This window comes from Mixophyes fleayi, chromosome 1, assembly GCF_038048845.1.
Source record: "Mixophyes fleayi isolate aMixFle1 chromosome 1, aMixFle1.hap1, whole genome shotgun sequence".
Taxonomy (NCBI): domain Eukaryota; kingdom Metazoa; phylum Chordata; class Amphibia; order Anura; family Limnodynastidae; genus Mixophyes; species Mixophyes fleayi.
The window spans coordinates 239,718,033-239,742,999 of record NC_134402.1 but is presented as its reverse complement, the minus strand read 5'-3'; the positions used below and the strand labels follow the sequence as shown (position 1 = coordinate 239,742,999).

The window sequence follows — 24,967 nt, the reverse complement described above, 5'->3', positions numbered from 1 at the left end:
TTTGAATTCTATTCTGGAGGAAATGGGAAGTGTATGGATTTGAAAGAGTTGTTGGTTTATGTGGATCAGCTAAAGAGAAAGATCAGTGGCATTTAGGATTTATTGAAGTTGCTACACATGGGTGAGGGTAATGCCAATTAAGAAGAATTACGGGTTACAGTAGTTGAGGCAGGTGATGATGAGAGAATGGTTAAACATTTTGGTTGTATCTTGGGCTAGAAAATAATGTATTCTAACAATATTTTGAAATTGGAGATGTGAGGACAATAAGAGGACTGGATGTGAGGAGTAAAGCAGAGGGCTAATACAAGTGTGATGCCAGGGCGGCTAGGAGGTTAAAGAAATTGTAGTGTTGATAACAGTAAGTGAGATTTGAGGTGAGGTGGTGACTCCGGGAGAAGGGGAGATGTAGGAACTAGGGATGTAGGATGTAGGGAACACTGTTCTAGATATGGTCTGATAATTATCATATTCCTAAATCCTTTTAAATCATACTTGCCTCCTTTTGAAAGCAGCTGTCCGGTACGGGGTCCGTTGAGGGGGTTTGGTCACGCCTGTTGCGCCGTTAGGCCCCGCCCATGTCAATCTTAGACAATGTCGGGCAATTGCATCAGGGGGCGGGGCCATGATGATGCATTTAGCCCCGCCCCCACCCTCTTCAACAACGGAGATGGCTGCATCCGGGATGCTTGCCTGCTTTCTCGGGAGTCTCGCGGACATTCCGGGAGAGTAGGCAACTATGTTTTAAATTCTAAATTTTCCCAGTTGTTTTTCATTTAAAGTGTTAATCATATAATGATTAATAGGTGCAGAATTTTACACCTGTATTACATTTCATAGATTTTTTCTGCCTTGCATTTACTTTTGCAGTGACATAACATTCTATTATGTTTTAATAACTTTAGTGTTATCTGCAAATATGGACACCAGATAATTGAAAAAAATGCTGATTCCTGTGGTACTCCACTATACTTACCCCTGATTTCTATTCTTGAGCTAGTTATATACCTATATATCCACTTTTTTTCCCCTGGCCTTGGAATTTTCATCTTACGTACCAATCTGTTATGTGTTACAGTATGAGTATTAGGATAAATCTTCTACTTATATAGTTAAAAGTATTTCTGTTAATATTTTACTGCTAGAAAAGGTATAATTGTCACTCTTAATAAAATTTATCAGCTGTAAAATGCTGTGTGCTGGGTATATTAAGAGAGCATATTAGTCACACAATGTTCTCCCTTCTGTAGGTTAAGAACTTGTAGAAATGTAAATGTTCTTCTAGTTTCTGAATCTAAATGCTGTCAGGTTGCTGCTTTCTGCTGCTATCAAACTGCATGAATCTGCCCTCGTTCGCCTCTGTCTGAATCTGTGTTCGCATGAGATGGGAGTAGGAAGCAGGTCAGATTCTCAACTGCTCTTGTCACTACTACTGTAAGATTCAGTAGCTAGTTTTTTCTTTCTGTGTAACCATATGTCTTGTTGAGGAAGAGTAGTACTTGTGTGAAAGATAGAGAGGAGAAACATTCAATGCAGTATGTGTAGCACAGTATAATATAAAAATAATAATAAAGACATGATACATGGGCAATGTATCTTTCTACAATCTTATCTCTCTACACATTATGGGCAATCTTAGCTCTCTACACATTACAGTAAAGTCCATTTTCCCTGAATGCAAGAACGATATTAATATATTGCCCAAAAGCATGGGCAATATATTAATATCGTTCTTGCATTCTGGGAAAATAGACTTTACTGTAATGTGTAAAGAGATAAGATTAACCATTTGATTACATAATTGGTTTGCTCAAGTCATTTGCTCACTTGACTTACAATTTACATATTTACTATGTGGGCCCGTTATCAATTTATTTTCATGATAAGGCATTTTGTATGCTAGATTTTTGTGTGGTATCCAAAAGGAAATGTTTACACACCCTTCATTTGCCTGAATGCACTCTGTACTGTTAATACACATTGTGGAGTCAAACTTTGTTTAAGCAAAAAAAAAAGTGTGTTTTATAGTATAAAAAGTATGGTAATTTTTTCTGCTAGTAGTATATAAGAAAACTATCTATACATATCAATTTATCTTTGGATGTGAGTCCCGCTGCGTGCCATATCTTGCGCGAAATAGCTCTATACATGCTCAGAAACAGACCTTACACCAGTGAAGACAATTGCATCCAATTCATGTCTGATCGCAAATGACACTTACTACTGTCTACGATTTCAAGGGCGGAATTGGGAAGAGAAGGGGCGGATGAGCATAGGCAATGAACAGTAAAGGCGTCTGGAGGGTTGCTAACGCAGATGTGTCCGATTCAAGTTCTGGGTTTCTCTTAAGTACGTGATTTATATCCGTATCATTTCTACCATCTACTATGCAGGTGTAAGTGCCGACTGATAGTGATGACTGTCACGGCGTAGTCTTTGTATTAGTACTGGTGCCACTAGATAGCAAAGAAAATGTGTATGCAAGAAAGATTGACTTTATAAATGCATTGTACAGTATGCATTAAGCGCGTCCTGATTTACGTATTCAATGCAAAATTTTAAAAACAAGAAAATATATATTTTTTAAAAAAATACCCCACATTTTTATAGTATTATGAATTGGTAATTGATTTTATATATATTTATATTTTTTTTGCATGCATTCAGAGGGGACTTTATATTGCACATATGGATGTGTGTATCTCGCAGTCTGTTCTGTCTGTTAACATAGGGCAAGTACTGTTTCGGCTGAGCATACCATAACCCAGCTTCAAATGGAAACTTATCTTGAGATCCACTTGGATCTGAATACGGCCGCATGTATGCTCAATTTCTGTAATTATTTTAAAAATGTAACTTGCGTGCAATGCGAGCAGGCGCAGGCTCTCCAAAATAGAAGGCTTAGTAAAAAGCCTTGTACAGCCTGCATCTGCTTGCATTGCTACTTTAGCAGCATAATTAGTAGTGCGGCTGTTAAAAGTGACATCCATGGGGCTGCCTGAATCTTAAACCACCGCAATAGTTCCACGTTAGTTTTCTATACAGTCACAAATTAAGACTTTATCGGGAAATGACACCTTCGGAATTAAGAGTAAATGTCAGTTTTGCTATCCCACTGACGGTGTAAGTAGTGTCGGGATTTACTTCATCGGGATTAGGATTTCCACCGATTTCATTGTACCATAATACCTGGAAGTGTGTGCAGCCGCACATCATGTGAGGTTCCTACAAGACCTCACACAGAATTTTAAAGTAGTCATACACAGGGGTAGGTGGGTTTAGTGCCATAGACGGCAACATGTAATTAAAGGGCTCACAACCAATGTTGTCCTCTATGACACTAACTGTTCCCTCATCATTAAACTAGTCCTGGGTGATTGGCATTGAATGCAGTGATAAGCATTTATTGTAAGGGGAGTGTAAAACTCCTATAGGTATCCCTTTTGGGATTGGGATTTATGTTCATAATTTACCCCACTGCCTTTGTTGTCTTTGTGGCATTTCTGCGCCTGTGTTACTATTTAACTATTCAATGGTTACTCTAAGCTTACGTTTTTTTTTTTATTAAGACCAGAACATAAACGTTATAAGGATTCCATCCAACCATACATACATATGATGTCTGTGGCTGATATGTTATTTTGCTACTATTATTAGTATACTGCCTCTTATTACATTTAAATTATATATTTTAGTTACCATTTTAGTTGATGGTACAATCTACCATTAATATAACAACATTAGACCACCGGGAAGTGTTACAGTTTATGACAAATATTAACCAGAGCTGCTATTTATATCAATTAGAGCTGCTTCTGAAACTGACCGTACAAACTGTTTTGTTTGACTGCTAATTTGTCTTATGTCTGTGACTACTGCAAACCCTTTTATTCCCTTCAAGAGAGAGAGCGAGCAGAAAGGAATCCTTCTATATTTACTCTCAGTAGACTATTAAGCAACACAGGCTATTAATTTGGCTTCTGAGTCTTCACTAAAGCCCATAAAGGCACACAGTTGTCAAATGGAGTTCATTTTAATTTCCTTTCAATCACAGTAAATTATTCAGGTGATAAATCAGCTGGGGCAGCTCCTGGCTGTAATAGAAACCCTAATTCCTGGCTAATTATCCAGCCCCTTGCTGCCAACAGATCAATACACTACAAAATAGAAAGGGCTGTGGGTTTGCAGCAGAATAGACAAAGACGGAAAGACAGCTGGGAAAATTGTGTCATCAACATGACCTTTCATGAAGTTCAAAGGTCGACAGGGGTTAAACAGCACAGATTTTTTTAAGGAATGTGCCCGCATTAAGATGCTAGTTTGTGAAGTGCGGCATTAGCACAGTATAGTTCTGGATGGTCTTGCAAGGCTTGCTTTGTCATTTGCTCATCATGCATGTGTCTAAATGGTTAGCCTATAGGGATTAAGTAATTTTTTCTAACATAGACCAGAGTTGTTCATTCATCATGTCAGTTGTGCCCTTGACCTCAGTCCTTCAAAAGAGTTTTGCACTCTGTGGCACATGCTGCATCTGCACCATTACAAGAATTTCCATACTAATTATTTGTAGTCTTAGATGTGCTAAGACTAGTGCCAGAAATAAAATAAGACAAAAATCCCTTTGGATGTTTACGGTAAAATCTTAGCATATTTTTATTTAAATGTACCTTTGATTGCTTGATATAAGGTATAGGAGTCTTCTTTTTTACTGAATGTTTACAATGTACCCCCCTTAATGTTACCAAAGTACTCATTATATGTCAGTCCTTCTTAAGCGCACAAAGTTAAGCATACAACAGCTAAGGTTTATAAATGTTTATAAATCCCCACCATCCCCTCTGATATGTGTATTTTACACTTTACTAACACAGTCAATCCCAAAGTAAATTTGACAGGTCTCAGTTCATCTTAAATCTGCCTTAGTGACCTGTGGGGTTATATCTACCAATTGACAAACCCTTACCTAGATTAGTCAGACAATATTTACATTTCTTTTTAGTGTGGAAATACTTAAAAAGCCATATAAGAAAAGTCACTTGTTTTGACACCTCATTTGTAATCCCAGAGCTCTCTCCATGTCATGAGATGGGCCGTTTCACCAGCTAATGTGCAGGAGACCCTCTAATGGCTTTCAAATGTTATTGACAGTAGGTCAAATGAATCGGTTCTGAATTTGACCTGCAAAGGAGTTTTAGTCCCTATGTAGTCATCCGCTCTTAAATGACCCATGACTGTTATATGTCCACTAGGTATGCTAACAAACTGCTGGAAGCTGAAATGGTCTTATGCAAGATGTTCAGCTTAGAAACATTCCCTAGTTATGTATGTATATTGTTCAGCTGAAGAAATGATTTGATTTGTTAAGCTTTATTTATAATTTCAATAGACACTGTAGATTAAATATTAATGGAGAGTGGTTTAGGCATTTTATTTTGTGATCGTATGCATTTTAAAGAAAATTAATAGACAGTGAAGCAATAGTAAACAATTAAATAACATGTATCAGAAAGGACAGGAATGGAGACCTTGAGATATCTGGAATAGGAATATTGACTGACCTCCTGCAGCTTTTTAAACTATAAAGAAAAGAAAGATAGATAAATCTATAGCAAAACTAACAGGCCTGCTGACTTGCTTAATGAACTGCAATTTTAATGCCGGACCTGTTAATTTTTAGTGAAAGTGCCTCATTCCCTTTGTCACTCACATTAAGCTTTTCAAGTGACAAATATTGATTAGTAATTAGATTTTTTTTTTTTTAAGTTGATCGACTTATCAAAACTATTATATATATATACAAGTGGCACAGCAAAAGTGTCTGCATCAGATATAAGCTCTCTTGTGATCCAGCAAGAATCCCCTTATAGAGACATTTTTTTAACCTACACACAAATGCCCATATCTGAACAAACAACATATACAGTACCTAGAGATTTCATTTTTAGCTTAAAAGACTCCAGCGAGAGTTATTATTATTTATAACTTATTTCCAGTTAAAAGTCCAAAATCTGATTCCTCAGTGAAGGATGAAGGAGACTTTGTGAGCGGCATGTCAGCAGAGGACATTCGCCATACTGCTTCCTATGCCAACACAGTTGTATTTCTAGGGAGCGGGAAGCAGTGTGGTGAAGTTCCTGAGCTGATCTGATGAACATACAACGTTGGTGAGAAGAAATGAGACAGGTAAGTGAGACAAGCTGAGAGACTAGGACAGGGAAAGTCAAAGGGAAAGTAAGACAGGGAGGACCGTGAGAGAGACAGCGAGATTGAGGAGAAAATAAAGGAGAAAATTATACAGAAGATGGAAAATGACAATAGTAGATAGAGATTAATTGGTACTACTATTATTTTACCATCTCCTGTAGCACCCTGGGCACTCTCTCTCCTGGCACCCAGCCCCACCTCCTGAAATCCTATGTCACCATCTCCATCTCCCCCTGCTTTCCATTCCTCCACCCATGTCTTGTTTAATATAAAAAGACCAAAACACCAAATGATATTGTGTTTTCATTGTTATGGTGTATTTATCTCATTAGCTCTGAAGAAAACCCTGGATCTTTAAGCAATATGTTCAAATATATGGGGTAAAGAACTCTGTACTATGAAATATAAGAATATAAGTAAATACAATGAGTTCCGTGACCAAATAAAAACCACAAGTCCCATGTTTTTCTACAGATAATGGAAATTCAAAGTGACTTATATGATTAGTTGTTTTGGACCTGTAATCATTTAAATTAACAGTATATTAAATTACATTTTGGTATACTTAGTTTTTCGTTAATTTATGCAAGAGAAAGAGAACCAGTCAGTCTGTCGCACAACTGTGTCTTGTGAGGTGATTCTCTGAAAAGTTGCTGCATTGGGAATGGGCTGAAATGAGCACTGTAATTTGATGGAGGAAAATAAGAAGGAAGGATAAAAATAGTAGGTATTATTCAAATAGTGTATGAATAAATGTGAAGTATATTATCTCTGGCATGAATGTCCTAAAATGGACACCTTAGCCCCATGACCACCAATAACAAGTCTATATTCAAAAATTTTTTATTTATTAAGTAGTAACCCCAGGCATTGTTATGTGTGTTTACTTGTAAATGGTCTATATATATATATATATATATATATATATATATATATATATATGTGTATATATATATATTTATTTATTCACAGTATATAATATATAATATATATATATATATATATATAGTTTTACAAAAATGATAGTCATTCTCCAAATTTCATGGTGAAGAAAAGTTGTCTTTATTTTCTGATGCGTTTTTGGACCTTTAGCAAGGACATAGGTAGGTAGGTATGTACGTTTGACAAGATCTTCACCTTGAATTATGGAAAGTGGTGACCATTTATTCTGTATATATATATATATATATATATATATATATATATATATATATATATATATATATATATATATATATATAAACGCCCTTAAACTCCTTGGTGTTTGATTTGACAGAATTAGCTGTTCTCATGAGAAACCGGTGCTTCTGGAATGTTGATATTAATTAAACTTTTAGACAACGAAAACAAGGTATAATCATTGCATTAGTACATCAACTATTTAATACTGTGTGCATTATGTTAGTGTGCTGAAAGATTGAATTATTAAGTAGGCTTGTGATATTGGTTATCTCCTTTTTTCTTCACTGTCAATATCATAACCCTGCATGCATGTGATTTGCTAGCTTAATGAAGAAGGATAATAGGAACATTAGTCACTGTGTTTGGAATTTAAAAAATGTGATCTAGAATAACAAAAACACTTAGTAAATGCAGTATTTAAATGTTTGAGTTTAGGCTTTTTGCATTAAAATACACAAGAACACGGTCAGAACACGATCACAGTGGGGGTGATCTGGTTCTGAACATTACCTTATGGTTTCAGCAGGTCCGTTGGCTCCCACGTTTGGAACAGGTTGAGTTTTCCGGCGGCTCGGCAGCTCAGTGGCGCGATTTTCGACTTGCTCTTCATCATGAGCCCCACAGCCGAACCTCGGTAAGTCCACCTGATTTTACAAGCGAGCTGGAAGGGCACTTGCTTTCCAAATTATCCTTGTTCTGAGGATTTCTCGCTGCCGTTCATCAGTATTTTAATTGTAAAGGAATGCTAATTTACAAGTATGTTGTGTCATTCATTTCTTAACATTATTTTTGTTGGAAGTCCAACATTTGAAATTGTTATTGTTTTTTGCTTCTTTTTATTACTGAAGAGGCTATAACACATTATTTAAACATGTTTACTTACAGTTAGTTTATACAAGTACTGGCATGCTGTGGGAAAGGTTGCTGTCCAAGGTACTGGAAAGTCTTCACATGAAAGGACTGTCTAAGAATATAACATTTAACAAATATATTATACACAGCAACTAAAAAGTAATCTATCCAGTGCTGTTACCTAAGGAGTGAGCCAAACCAATGATCATTTGGGTTATCATAAGGAAGCAGTATGCAATTTGAATTATATTGTAGTCACTGTAATTAGTATATTGAACATTCAAATATGTGTCACTAGTTAACATTCTACAACATACACTTGACAAGATTTACTTATGAATCAGAACAACCTACACAGATTCACGACACTGTAAAATGTAACTGTACACCAGGGACTACAGGTTCACAAACATACAACACCTGTGGGATGAGAGACCAAATTACAAGTTTAAAAAGGAACTTCCCAACTTTGGTACACCAAAATCTATTTGGTTTCCAGGATACCAGATAGACTTTGGTCACATTTCAGCAGATACTGATCTGGTGCACATTTAGTGGATTCCTGGAGCGCTAGTATCCTAGCGCTCCAGGAATCCACTAAATGTGCACCAGATCAGTATCTGCTAAAATGTGGTCTATTATATTATAACTGGATTCACAACTGCCCTTAGTGATTCATGCTCTGCACTGTTTCAAATCGGTATGCAGGTATACTTGCGCATCTCTCAAATAAATAAAGGGTTTTAATTAGAATTTCTGAATCTGTATTTTGCATATATGTGGCCTAATATTCCTAAATACTGTTTATTATGTTATTAAATGTTTATGCTGCTATACGTCATTCTAAATAAATCTGCTAAACATTATTAGGAAATGTACCATCAATGTCATGCATAAAGCTACAATGGTTAACACACTGGAAGGATATGAGTAGGTTGCAAAGTTAACACATTAAGACGATATAAACAAAATTAACAAAAAAATGATTTCCTTGCTTCTCCTTGAATAGTGTTGCTACATGTCTTCCCCCATATGTAATAAATACAGCCCTGCTATCTGGCCTAATTTTTGTATTATTTCTCTATGTGTACAACACAAACTCTATTGGTTTGCTGAATTATCTTTTCTAGAAAGCAAAACATTATTGGCAAACTGTTGGGCCAAGATATCCATTGTGAAAAATATCATGGTAAATATCACAGGGTTACCATTGCAATAAACCACATTACCTTGAAATTCCATGCCAATTTGGTAATTTACCAGGATACTTTTTACCTTATAGAAAAAAGCCCACATGCTTGCAAAGGGAAATTACTGAATTGCTTTGGAATTACATAGTAAGAGTTGCTGCCACACCTGAATCAGTGGACTGCACATGAATCCAGCTGAAAGAACAATTTTTTTGCTTCAGGAAAGAGAACACAAAAAACCCAAACAAAAAAAAGCAGTAGTGAAGTGATGATAGAAAAATGTACCCATCCTCCCTTCAAACAAAATGCTACTGCTAATACACTTAGGGCCTGATTTTGAGTTAGGAGCAAAGCAAAGAAAAGGAGCAAATTTGCACCTGGACAAACCATGTTACAATTCAAGGGGTGCAAATTGACTTATTTGCTTGCAAGTAAGGAAAATACTGGCTGTTTTTGCATGCAGCACACATATACTTGATAGCTTTATTTTTACAATGAAATTAAAGTTGATTTATGACATACCGTATCCCAACTATAAATCTATCCATTTTAAATTTACCTCCCCTTCTAATGCAACATGGTTTTGCCAAGGTGCAAATCTGCTCCTTTTCTTTGCTTTGCTCTTAATTCAAAATCAGGCCCTTACTGTTCTAATGTTTTTATTGTGTTTATTTAATGCTACACATTTATTGATTATTAAAGGATTGATTATCAGATGAACTAATGCCCCTCTTCAGTTCTCAGGGGTCTGTAATAATGCATATTCTCCTCACAGAATCACTGGTGAAATAATGAATACCACACATGGAGGTGGATTAAATCATTTACTAATTAGCTCACTTGTCCTCCTGATAGATCTGGAAAGTCTGAACTCTTAGCAGTCTCTGCATTACAGTAATATTTGTTGACTCTCTCTATATGTGGAATTAAAATGAACTTTTACACATGTTGCTAAGTATAAACAAGACGGTAAATCCTAGACCTTCCACCATGATCCCTTTCCACCCAAATTTGATGATATCCACCCTCTACATAAAATAGCAGATCTCTGCGATACACTGACTAAAAACAGCGGAGGGTTCCAGGCTAAAGAAGGCGATACATGATTAGATGATTGCTGGAGAATGCGTCTTGTGATCAGCTTCCATCCATGCTGACTTCAGCCTGGAACTGCCTGCTGTTTTCAGACTTTGCGGTTTTTAGTGCGTGAGGGTATTGCAGCCCATTCACTGGAAGGCATGCTGCCTTAGATTGCTACAGGAATAATCCTACACCCCACAAATTTGTTCTGCATCCCCTAAACCATTGTCCCAACTGGATAAATGTTCGCTTGGTATGGAGGGACCAGAAAAGTGAAATGTAAAAGACAATTACTGTAAATACATCTAACACAAAGGTGTTTGTCTAATGCCATCTAAAATTATTTTCCTAGAGGCCTAGATATAGAACCTGTATATACAATAAATAAGCATGATCTTAGATAAGGTCACTATAGCTCTGTTAATACATTGAGAAAGTAGTTCTAGTCTCCTTTAATCCAGTTTTATAATAATGTGTAGAAAGGCTCCTCTGTGAATTTAAGCATAGCTAATATTCCATTCTGTTTTCTATAATTGTATTTGCAAATTAGAGGAGATGCCACAAATGCTTTACATAAGGAAATGCAACATTGCAACACAATCAAATGCTCACCAGTTCAATCGTTTGCTTTTTATTTTTATTTTTTTTAATGTCATTCCCCTGCATCACAGAAGCCAATTTAAACCACAAATGCAAATATTTTCCATCTCTCATTCACACAGTTATGTGCTTGCGGGGTAGTCTTTTCATTGTATATGTGTGTGCTTGTAGGAGATTTACTGCCTTGTGGCATGCCACATGTCTTAAAAATTACAGTGCCCATTTTCTAGTGAAATTATTTCAACAAAGAGTGGCTCCTATTACAGCCAGAGATGCGGGGACGTCATGATTTATTATTATTTATGGTCCCCGGGCCTTGTTTATGCACGACGGGTTAGGTGCGCGGGATAGCAATGCCATTATGCAAATGACATTGAATGTCCTTTCTGAGCCTAAATAATTTTTGTGTTGGACGATTAAACCTCATCTGTTATTGATATGGGCTGCAGTCGGGCTATTAAAGAGTCCCAACAGTACTTACTCCCAGTAATGGGAAAATTGAGAAGAAGAGTCTAAACAATTGCCTCTAGTGTGCTGTGATTGTCTGGAAGGAGTAGAACATAATAAACCCCCTGAATAGAAATTGTGTTTACTACTTAGGGATAAATAAAGAGGGGAGAATATGCAATAAATTACACTTTGTGATTTGAATGGGCACAGCAGAGCATTTGCGTTCTTTTCAATTTATTTATATATTTTATTTATTTGTTTTTCTAAGTAAATAACAAGTAGCTGGGAATGATTCCCATCCAGTGTGTAATGCATTAGACAAGCAGGGAGAAGGTGGGTGGGAGGGGTGGTAGTTAAGTAGAAAGGAGAACCAATATTCTCAGTGAACAAGGGAGCTAACGTCACCACTTCCCCTTCGCTCGCTCGCTCTCCTGTTTTTTGACACAGCTGTGCAGTAACATTTTGATCAGTGTTGATAGCTTATGAATTCCAAAATTGACAAAATTTACAGAAAAATGAGGATAATCCATCTTCCTTAGCAGCCTGTCAGGAGCTGGCTATACTTCATAATCCTCAATTACAGATGCTATTTTCAGACATTTACATGCAGATATTAAACACAAATGAGAAACAAAGGGAGGATGGAAAAACAGCTATTTATATGTGTAATGTTACAAGAACAGAGAAAAATATCATGTTAAGGTCTTATATTTACAGGGCGCTTTCAAATGTTTTAATTTGATTCTTTTGTAGTGATGTAAATACTTTTAGAATGATAAAATATGAATTTATTAGCCCGTTTAGGGTTTGATAATAATCCGAGTTGCTTTGACTGCCAGATCTGCAGTAATAGATCCCTTTTTGAATATGTTGGCAGCACATCGCTCCAAAAGTATTTTCTTTTAATTTTTAGGAGAAAAAGTCAGGTGCTCATCCCTCATAATGTAAACAAGGACATAGCCATTGTTATCTATTGGACTGTCATTATTAATAAACAGCAGATGTCACACTTTAACACACTCATCCCAAGTAGATTGTCCTGGTCCGCTCTGGTGAGTTGGAGTCTGGCCTCCACCACTTGCAGAGTAGTAACTCATGAGGTGCTAATCTGCACAGCACAATACAGAGCTCTGGCAATACTGCTGTCAAATACCACATTTTTGGGCATAGGCTAATTGCTGTGTGTGGAATCTAAGATAAATAGTATGATATCTGTGTGACTATAAATACAACCAAAATAAAACCTTAACGAGTGCTATAATAATTCTAGTAAAACCCCATTACCTACATACTGCACACAATCCCACTGTCTTGTTGTCTTTGTTGGTTGGGAGGTATCATAGATGCTTATTGTCATATATACCTCCCAACGTGTCCAACGTCACCTCTTTTCACATTTTTTTTCTCTCCAAAAACTGGAATGTTTTATATATGTGTGTATATGTAAATAAATAAATATAAATATATATAGTGAATTAGTTGTATATACAGACAGATATGTGATTGCTGATACATTTCTTCAATCCTCTTTGCTTCCTTCTGTATATTACCATTTGAACCTACATGGTGTTTAATAGTGAAACTGGCTTGGGAAACCTGCGGCATATGAAGGGACACTGGGGTATTAGTTTCTTATATTATTAAAAATGTTTAATTGAATTAAATTAATTTGAGATTGGCAGTCAGTATTTTAGTTGCTGTATAGTGTGTTACACCTTCCTTTGGGAGCTCAGACTTCTACTTTACAGTGCTAATTGGTAATACACATCATCCTATACACAGAGCTCCATTCTATAATATTTGTATGAAAATGTGGAATGGTTGGCCTTGTGAGTGCTTCCATCCTGTTTTATGATATCTGTATACATGTAATATTATTAACAGGCCAGCTAATATTCTTGGACTGGATTACCAAGAAAGATTATAGCACTCTAATTCCAGGCCCATCCTGACATAAGCATAGGCAAAACAAGATGGGTCCTATTCTTAGGAATTTAGACTATCGATTGTCAGTGCAGTCAATTAATGTGTAAGTTGTTTTTGAGCAAACAAATATTATTTATTTTTTTGTAATCCTTGCTTCAGGGAAGCATTTTTATAAGACATTGTTCTCCGTAGAGACCAAAGATTGGTACCACATTAATCCAAGATAATCAACGAGGGCCATCTTCACATTTGATAAGATGGTTACATCATTGTGTAATAGATTATTTCCACCATCATTTTCAAAAACCATATTATGTAGTATCATACTGTATATGACTGGTAAATGTTTTGCTATGTGCACAAAAGTTTTAGTATTTTCTGTCTCTATGGATTTTTTTAGCCAGCAGAACGTAAAAAAGATAGAATAAGTCATTCATCTCCATGGAGAGATCTGCTGCAGCACACATGACCATCTTTTGAAGGCTGCTGTCAGGGATGTGGAACCATAGACCATGTTCTACTTTACCTGCTCTGTCATCTATCTAGACAAGATAGCCATGTGCCATCAGATTCACTCCATAGAGATCACCTGTGTGCACAGACCCTTAAACAAAGAAGACAGATTGCTATTAGAATTTATTTAGAATTTAAAATAAAGGCAAAGGGGTGTACAAACAGAATTTAAAAAAATCGAAAAGGCCTATGCTTAGTATCTGTTTGCATGTCTCCTTATATACTTATTTTGCACAGGAATTGGTTAGAATGGAATATACCCAGTGCAGAGTGCTAGAGATGGAAGAGATAATACTGCTTGGCAACCAACATAAGAGGATGGTAGGAGCATTGAAGTTCATCCAATTACCAGCTGGCCACAAATGTTTTAGAAGGTGTTAGAGATATAGGGCTAGATTTACTAAGCTGTGGGTTTGAAAAAGTGGGGATGTCTATAGCAACCATTCAGATTCTAGCTGTCATTTTGTAGAAAGTACTAAATAAATGAAAGTTAGAATCTGATTGGTTGCTATAGACAACATCCCCACTTTTTCAAACCCGCAGCTTAGTAAATCTAGCCCATAGAGTTTGTCTAGAATAGGCTGAGAAAACGTAGTGCGAACATTTCTAAAATATTATATGAAATGTAAACCATTAAAAATGACTTGAAGGATAAAGACACTGTATAAAGACTTGGGAATTAAAGTATGTTGTGAAGATTAAGAGTTTATTTAGAGGTGAGGTTATTTATGTAGAGAGAGTTGTAAATATGCTTTGTAATGTTAAAGGTAAGAACACCTTATGACTAATCTATCTGTCTGTACTTAGTAAACAGGACATACAGTATGTCTTACTTGACATCAGCTTTACAATGTGGGAGCTTAACAAAAAAAAACTAAACACAAACTTATCCTGTACTTAACTAAGTTTTTTTTATACAGCTCAAATATGTTTGATACAAAAGAATTGTATGGCCTTTAGATATTGTATTGTAATGTAGAGTGTAAGCATCTTCCTACAATATGTTAGTACATGTAAATAAATGAGGGGTTGCTTTATAGACTATATATTCGTGAGGATGGACCAATCAGAAGCTGCAGCCAAGGAGATTATGGCTTCTGATTGGCATTCCCGGACACCTACCCCTTAGCAGCCATTTTATAGGGCAAGCTTAAATGTTCTGCCACTGCAGCAAAAGTTGTAATGCAGCTTTACATAAGCTGTGCTAGCGATCTATATATATATATATATATATATATATATATATATATATATATATATATATCACTATCTTTGTGTAAGAAATCTATTAGAGTGTAATAAATTATCACTGGTGAAACAATTTCCAGGCACAAGGATTCATGTTATAACCTCATTTTCTATACTTTGTAAACTGGTAAATTAAGTCATTTGACCTAGAATTATTGAGACTGTACCAGTGAACCATACTATTTTCATATTCGTGAGCCACAACATTACACTAAATGGGGTAAGCGTAAGTTTACACTATGTTGCGTGATTTTCCAATGTTATGCCAAATGCTACGTATTATTTATTTCAGGCATTACTGGGTCTTAGTATTATATTTACAGCATTTTACGCATCTTAACAATTTTGTTTCAGAACCTTAATATAGATATAGCTTTGCTTATTATTTTATAAAATCACATTTGAATATAGCTTATGTCTTCTTCTTCCCTAGACAACAGAATATTCAGCCATGGCTTTAACTGGTGGTTTGGATGAAATGAAATCCAGTCTAACAAGTCCTTCTTCAGGTGATTTAGGAGGAACTGTTCCTGGACCCCAATCATACCCCATTGTGACAGGTAATTAAAATTTCCAGTTCCATTATATACAAGTAAATTTGGCACCTGTTTGGATGGGTGTAGCACCTGTCTTATCGGTGTTGGAATTACTTCATTATTTAGTTGACAATGTTTGAATAGTGTATTTCCTTTGTTCCTTCAGTCTGCAGTGTTACCTGGTGCAATGCTTCCTTCATCACTATCCTTTCACATAACACTTTGAATATTTTTATTATAATATATCATACCTTTCCCTGTGGTAAACACTAGTGAAATATTCACATAACACATACACCGCTGATGGTCCTAACTCATCAATAACTTAAGCCTTCCCTCTACCTCCTGAGTCTTAATGACTGGTCCAAACTGGAGTATAGTGAGGGAATTATGTGTGATTTCATGTCACAGCACAAGAAAGGAAAATGTCCCCTGCGCATGCTCCACCAAATGTCTTGGAAACCTGGTGTCAGCCATATATTTTTTTTAAATATTTAAGTTCAAGTTAGAATGTTCTGTATTTCTCAATTTCCTGGAAATTTTTTGATCAGGGTAAAAACTCCGAAAAACCATGAAAAAAACAATAATGTATATGGAAACACTGATTATGTGCAAAATAAGATGATGCAGACATCAGCAAGCTCGATGGTATGTGCTGGGATCCATATCGTGGGCAGTTTACAGAGCTATAGGTTTCAGTCCATCTGGTTCACTTCAAAAGAGTTGAATGTCGCTATTTGCTTTTTCTATTCTCCTGGTTTTGCTTATTTGTTTTTTTCATCAAACTAAAATGAATAAGAGGCGGGGGACAGGGTCAGGATAATGCGGTTTGCAGTTACTCACATTATTAAGTCCTGCCCACTGTTTCCCTGGGTGTCTGGGAGAACACTTAGAAATTTGAGAGACTTTTCAGGAGAGTAGGCCACCATAGTCAACAGTTGCTGGTCAGCAAATGTCAATAGTAGTTCACCTTTATAGGACCATTACATATTAAAATACACAATAGATTGTAAATGACATATGGCATTCCACTGCGAGGGTAAATGACATGTGACATTCCTACTCCAATAAAGTCAGCTGAAGCTCGTCCTACATCTTTATGATATTTTCCTAACAGAATCTAATACAGGTCAAGAAGCTGAAAAGGTATTCATTTGCATTTACAGTGACATCACTGGCCTCTGCATTTTATATGAATCAACCAATCCAGATAGTGCTTTTCTTGCTGAATTAGAGAAACCCTTCACTATTGGCATGGCAACCTGCTGCAGACAACTGACGTAGAGCATGGTGATTTATTTAGTTAGGTATAATAACTTCTGTTCTTTCATGTTTATTATTTAGATCAGTTTACACAGCCTTTGATACATGCTAATGTGCAAATGTCATTTCACTTGCTCTTTTATTTTATGGACTTTGTTGTTTAACTGATTCTTAGTGATGATCATAATTCATGTTATACAAAAATAGTCTTACTTTCTCTAACCTGTGACATGAGCCATATAATTTATTTGACCAAGATCAAACTTTACCTCCTGCCACCATATATCAATATGTTCTGACTCAATAGTCCATAAAAACTATAGATGCTGTAGTTTTGGGAAGAAGAATGAAAAGATTATTTAGTTTATGTAAGCATGACAGAGCTGCGTTTTCAGAGCAGAGTTCTGATGTAAAGAACAAATACGCTGACATAAGACTTCAGGGCAATTTCATTTGACGGTCTTGATTAATGGCTAGTGACATGGTTTGATGTGCAACTCAACACACAACCAATCAGATAGTAGCTGTCATTTTTCTAGCACAGTTTAGAACCCTATGTACATGTGTGCATATTGCACCCTGTTCAGTGGATGAAGTGGGGGTGCATATGTTGGTATGCCAAACCACCACTTCTGCTACTGCCTTCTATGTAAACCTATCAAATTCCATTCACTTACATTCTCATTACATTTTTCATACCGCCACTACTAAATTTCCATACCACAGTCTCTAAATTTCCTTACCGCCATTTCTAAATTTACACTTTGACCACTAACTATGTTATAAAGTATGCCCCTTGGTCTCACCCTGTGCAAATGTTAACATTTTCATAGAGCTGTGCTGTTTGAGTCTGCACTGTGCATTCGGGATGACACCATTAATAGAAAAGGAAAAAGCCTTAGTTAAGTGGCAGTGGTCGTCTTGCAAAGATTTCTGGCAAACAATAAAAAAAAAATTTTGGTGTGTTTTTTATTTTCTTAAATAAATCCATGAGCCTATTTACTTTGCAAAACATAAAGCTTCTGCATTGCCAGTACGGTGCATTTAAAGAAGGATAAGAAATTCTTGGAAAGAGAAAAACATTTTTAACCAGCTCAAAATCTCCCCTCCCCCATCCCTGCATAAACAATATGAAATTCTATTGTAGTCCTGAAACACATAGATAATCCAGATGTGTGTTTGGCATATTCAAAAGATTAGGGCAAGCTACTTGGCAGGACAAAGCTTTCATTTTACTATTAAATATTTCTAGCTAGCAAAACACTAGAATTTTGTGGGAACTTGCATGTTATTTGTATTTTCTGCGACATTAAATATTAAGTTGCAGAAGAGAAAGAGAGAGAAAAAAAAATCTTGTTCGCTGCCACGGTTCATAAACGCGCTCTCAATTTGCAAGGCAACGACTTGAGCCCAGTTCATTACAGCCGCAGTCAGCAGTTTTATAAGATGTTTGATTGTTATTAATTACCTGCAGATGCATTTCTCCTGCCCTAGCTTGCTGACTTCAGCTTGGTTCTTATCACATTGAGAGGACAAAGTGGAAAAGCAACTGACATGATCACAAAACTACTGGAGTGGAGACTGACAAATCTAAGTGCAGACCACATCCACAGTCATTGTGAATCAATAGTGTCCAAAAGTGTTAACATTGTGGCTACTTTTGCTAGCTTTTCATTTGAACATTTATCTAGAATTCACTGTTTCATGAAACCCAACAACAAAACAGTTGAGCAACATCTGTGCAATATGGATGTTCAATGCTTCCAATCTTTCTAGCATCTACCTGTGCAGAAAAAGTCTCCTCCCACTAGTGTTGCTCCCACTGGTGGACAGTTTTTTTCAGAGCAATACCAGTATTAGTCAGGGGGAGTAATTTACATAATATAAAGATTCATGATGCACTAATATTAAAAGCAACAGTAAGAATCAGCCCTAAATATTTCTATTACATTTCATAGCCAAGAAGACGCAAATGTGGCTTTTATTGGCTATAACAAAATCTTCATATCTTTCTTACGACTAGAGTTTTCCATTTTTCTTTATTGTATCTATTGTATGTAGAATGTGGGCGACAGTGAAGGCTGCAGCAACTCTGTGCTGTTCCTTCCAAATAATCTTCTTTCCACAATTATATAAAATAGTTGAAACTTTGTGAAGGTAGTGGTAATTTACATGTTAGTAATGACAGTGTCATCACACCAAACTCAATATTGTTAAAAAGATCTACTGAATACCACCTCAACTCAATTGTCCTTACTGCCAGCTGCCATCATCATCATCAACTATTTAGATAGCGCAACTAATTCTGCAGCGCTGTACAGGGAACTCACTGACATCAGCCCCTACCTTATTGGAGCTTACAGTCTAAATTCCCTAATATACACACACAAAGACTGAGGGAGACTAAGGTCAATATAACAGCAGCCAATTAACCTACTTGTAGGTTGTTTGGAGTGTGGGAGGAAACTGGAGCACCCGGAGGAAACCCACGCAAATACGGGGAGAACATACAAAGTCCCCATAAATAAGGCCAAGGTCAGGAATCAAATTCATGACCCCAGTGCTGTGAGGCGGTAGTGCTAACAACTAAGCCACCATGCTGCCATTGCTGTTGCCATCTCAGTTTCTTCATTGGTGATCTCCACTGCCTCCATGGTGGCAGCATCTGCCACCGAACATGGGGAACAATTGTATTGGCTCTGTTTCTAGCAGCGAGCATGATACAAAACATAGGGCTACGCACAGCTACTCCACTAGCTACCTTATATATAAGGTGTTCCTTACACCTCTAAGATCGCAAACTCATTTCCCTTCTGTTTCATTATATTATACGTCATTTGTTTTATTATATGTCAATGTACAGCGCGATGTAATATGTCAACTCTTTATAAATAAAAGATAGTAATTATAATACTAATATATACTGTGGTATAACAGAGGGAACACATATCTACTGTATATATTTATTTACATTATTTGATCGATTTTAATATAAATCCCCCTTCAGGAATTCTATGTTTTTGCCTGATTATGGTTTTCATTATTACTGTGATGGAGTAGGCCCCACATATCAGGGCAAAAGATCTACAGAACAACATTTACACTGTATTAAAGGGAGCCCACATGAAGTTTCTGAGTGTGAAAATACGAATGATGGAATGACCTCTACCACAACCTAACATCACTTTACCACCATTTTATGACAGTGGTACTCCAATGGAGACATGGAAATGTTAATTAAGATAAAGACTCACCTTAATTATATGCATGCACAAAACATGCTTGAATAATTATGCAAATTGTGCTACAATTATGCTAATGAGATATACCACTGAGGTGTTATCTTCCACCTAAACAAGACAACATTTTCTCTGTATATCTTAAGGCACAAAAGCACCTTTAACCCTTTTAAAATGAGTAATACATTATTGAACTTGGCAACTATATAAATTTAACAGGTCACCAGAACGTCCATGATAAAAGAAAAAAAACAACAACATATCACTGGTAGAGACTTATTTAGCATTGTTAACCAATGCATTCAAAAACTAATAATCCTGAAAATGGTTTTAAAATAATTAAATAGGCTACACTAGTACACAGCAATGTAATTCTAAAAGGAAATATTCAAAACTACACTAGTATAAGGGAATTTTGTCTAGCATGAGGTGAATAACAGGATTTTGGTTGCTTTGCTCTATCGTTTTTAAACCATTTAAGCAATAAGATGCTGTTTAAAGTGTACCCACCATCAATCAATGAGTACAAATCTGGGTCCAGGGGTTAGAGCACTCAGGTGAGGGCTATGTTGCCAGTAGGTGATGTTAAATTCTAATAGAAAGCTGTGATACTGGTGAATTACACTTTAAACATTCTATCTACTTAAGATACATTTCTAATGGAACTTTAAAGAACCCTCTGAATCTTTTTTTAACAAAGATCACAACATCAACAAACAAATATATAGAGACACTTAAATTTCAACAGTAGGTACTAGATGGGGAAAAGGAAGTCTAAATGACTAATTTACACGGAAGGAAAAGCGGCTTAGACAGTGATAGAAAATGTTCCTTTGAACAGTAGACTAGCATTGTATGATGATTATTTGATAAAATCTTTTTCCAGTTTGGTGACACACATTTGGCCAAAATGGATAGGTCCAGCCATGTAGTGCTCAAGTTGAGTGGCTTAAGTACACCTATGAGTGGTCATCAGGTGACTGCTAAGACAGGTAAATAGTGCAGTTGAAAGATATTCAGATTTGTTTTAATGTGGTTCTTGGACTGGTCAGTCGAACCTACTATAAAATGTGAAAATTTGCTATATTGGGCTAAATTTGATAATGGCAAATAGGTTAAACCATATTCAAGCTGGCATCAATATGATTGAATTTAAATGGCTGCATTGCATAATATTTTTAAAGGTTTTCCATTCAAACTTGAACTTTAAACTCAGTAAACACACAGAGCTAAATGTCCATTGTGCAAGGTAAATCAAACTTCAAACCGCACACTTACCATCAATCCAACTAAATTTGACTGAATGTCAAACCAGTTTAAATATGAATAAAAAGAATGATCCAATAAATGTTTACACTGCAGTTGTTGTGGCAACTATATTAGGCTGGGTACACACTATAGAATTTTCTGACCAATGTGTTATCTACAACGTTTGTACCAACAACGGGAAAAAAAGTACTGATCAGTATGCGGATTCATGTGTACACACTATACACGTTTTACAAGATTTAGCCTCAGATCTGTGCTCTTCGACTGTCATAACTGTCGGCTGATCATGACTCCAAACTCTATGAATGTCCTGATCATGAGAGCATACACACTGCAGGATTGGAAGGACGTTGTTCCATAGCTGAACGAGTTTTATAGTTCTTCTGATCAATCAAATCAAATGATGATCTGTGCTTTGGAACTATCCTCATTCATTGCTGGAGAATACATGCTAATACAATATCGTGTCACACGGTTGTTTAACGTTTGATTGACCCAATAGTTGACTGAAAACACTGTACTGTGTACCCAGCTTTAGGCCAAAAACCCACATAAGTGACACATTCCGAACATGTAGATTAATTTGAAGCAAGCAAGACACACAGATATTAGATTAAATAAACATCAATTTATGAGCAAAACACATACACAAACACCTAAATCAAATCAAATAAAAATAAGTAGTAGTCTATACATGGAATAAGAGCAGATCATGAGGATTGCAATCAGTACACATAGCGAGAGAAGTGACCCTGTGCGGTTGTTCATTGGATGATGATGAATGTTTATTTTTAGCAGGATTTACAAACTGTAGGTCATGAGACCTATTTACAAAGCTGTATGATCAATATGTTACAATCAAGTACAATCAAGTGTAACATTGCAGAAATTTCCTGTAAATATGAGTTAAAAAGTGGTCTAACATAATACTTTTTACAGCATATTAGAAACAGGTTCACTCATCATCAAATACTGAGCTCACACCCATTTTGTGATTGGATAGTTTTGTTTAATTCCTGAGTTGGGGTATGTTATTCCATATATTTACAGCCTGTGCCTCTAGTGTCATAGTGCCATATTTTGTCTTCATTTTTGGTACCACACGACCGCTGTGTTCTCCTTTCTTAGGTGGTATAGGTAACAGTTACTGAAAAACTGAAGCACTCCGCAGACCATCAAGGATAATTTAGATGTAAACCAGGATGTTAAATACAAACAAACTAATGCTGGTACTTGTATATGATAATATGGAGTACAATTTTGAAGTACAAACAAAGCTTAATAGACTAGTCAACTCATTCTGTTTCAAGTTGGCATCAAATAATTTCTAGTTAATTATTTTAACTATATTTTTTATTTTAACTATAAATTGAGTATAGTTTTTGAATTGCAAATGGCTTAAAACAAACAGAACTAAAAGTGAGGGAAATTGGCTTAATGATGGACAGGTGAGTTGGAGTGGATTGGGTCTCTTGGGGATTTCCAGATTTGTGCTGTTTTGATATATGAAGGTTCCTGGGAACACAGTATGTGTGTGATCTCAGTTTGGCATTGCACAAAACTTGAGAAACCTAAAAGCAAGTGCATGCAACATGGTGCTTTGCTGTGTCCTAGGAAATTAGCAGCTTGGGCATCTGGACCTCTTGCTTCCTTGGGTGAGATATTGGTGGAGGCCCTCTACACTGCTTTGATATGTAGTCTAGGACATGTAGCTCCATTGTCAAGTCCCTTCTTGTCATCTGGAGTGGATCTTGTTGGCCTCTGATGTGGGAATGAGACCCCCTAAAAACCGGTGGTGGCAGGAAGATACAGATCTTGAAGGCTGTCTTCATGGCCAGAATAGCAGAGTAACATACAGTCCACATTTATAAGTGTGAATGTCATCTCCTGGATGCCTGATCTTGTTACCGCAGGTGGTAGTCAACACACAACAGTATAGGCCACAAGCCACAGTGTAGGCCCTTTGATTATGGCAGCATTCAGTGATGGTAATGGAAGGGATGAGCGAAGCTGAGTGTTGAATCTGCACTGGTCCTACTGATGGGTAATCCAGGCTTCGTTCGATCAAATAATATTTTTGAGTAATCCACGGTGGGTCCCTACCCTCTAGAGTAAAGTACATATAAATCTAAAAAATCTATACATTTCCCTGGTGCAATGGTACGTGATAGATTATAGCAGGTGCTTACAGGGGGTAGTGATAAATATAGGAGTGTACAGAGCTGATGGTCAGCTTGTGAGTGGTTAGGACAAAAACACAAGAACCGAAAGCCTCAGACCCCGGGCCACATTAATAAAAATCATGAAACAAATAGTAAACAGAAATGGGAATCAGTGGATTTTCAAAACAACCTAGTTTTTGGTGAACTCATCTGTACTACTTTTTAATTTCCAGTTGTTTTCCTGTTTTCATAAATGTTATCTGCAAGAAGAAAGTATTGTGAGAACCGGGGTTTATAGTGTAGGTAGATAGTGTTATAAAACAATATTCATATTGTCAAGGACGAATTTTACATAAATCGGACTGTTCTGGACATTATACTTTTTAAGAGAGACTATGGGACCTGGGAGAGAGGGTAAGTGGTGACTTCTAAGGTGCACTACAAAATTGAAACTAAGTCATTAAAGGTCTCCCATTTGGATAACCCCATAAGAGGCCTGATTCATTAAGGATCTTAAATTAAGAAGTTTCTTATTTAATTCTCCTGTACAAAATCATGTTACAATGCAAGGGGTGCAGATTAGTTTTCTGTTTTGCACATAAGTTAAATACTGATTGTTTTTTCATGTAGCACAAGGTATGTATAACAGCTTGGTGGAAATGGGCCCATATTTTCTTACAGAGCTGATCACTATGTGCCTCATTTAGAGTCGGACGCAATTTACACTGAGATTGTAAGTGTAAATTGCATCCCGTAACTTACATGGTATTTAGAGGGGCACGGATCTTTAGATCCATGCTACTTAGAATACTGTACAAATTGCACAAACACACCTCTTTATCTGCCTTATAGGCTGGTGTGCAAGTGTATCATGCACAGCGCCCTGTAAAGCAGATAATTAAATAAAAAAATATTTTTTTTTAAAACCCCAAAAATTGCTCCCCCCCTAAACAGCACAAGGGTTGTTTATGCTGTTTGGGAGGGGGTGCACACCTTTTTTTTAAATGTAATTATTTTTTACTTTGTTTTTTCATAAAACAAGGTCTCTTGCACCAGGCTGAAAGCATCCGCAAAAGATACGTGTTCTAAAGACCTATTTGCGGTTGCTTTCACTCAAAATAGCATGTAAAGAGCGTGAACACACCTTTAAATTGCTAGGCTCGCCCACTACCTCCCCGTTCCACCTCTCTAAGCGCAGATGCAGATCGATCTCAGTCGGAGTGCAAACTGAGACGCATCTTTGTCCAAAAGTG

The 24,967-nt window shown here is 36.5% G+C and overlaps 1 protein-coding gene across 3 annotated transcripts in view; it reads left to right on the top strand.

Moving 5' to 3' along the window:
- The window catches only part of PAX5 (paired box 5), a 207,988-nt gene that overhangs the window by 116,265 nt on the left and 66,756 nt on the right, over positions 1–24,967 (top strand). For 2 of the 3 annotated variants that reach the window (XM_075208185.1, XM_075208192.1), the window contains exons 7-8: positions 7,910–8,020; positions 15,679–15,805. In XM_075208185.1, the coding sequence (XP_075064286.1) occupies positions 7,910–8,020; positions 15,679–15,805 (238 nt within the window). The remainder of the gene's footprint in view (positions 1–7,909; positions 8,021–15,678; positions 15,806–24,967) is intronic. The other variant, XM_075208201.1, reaches the window with a different exon arrangement.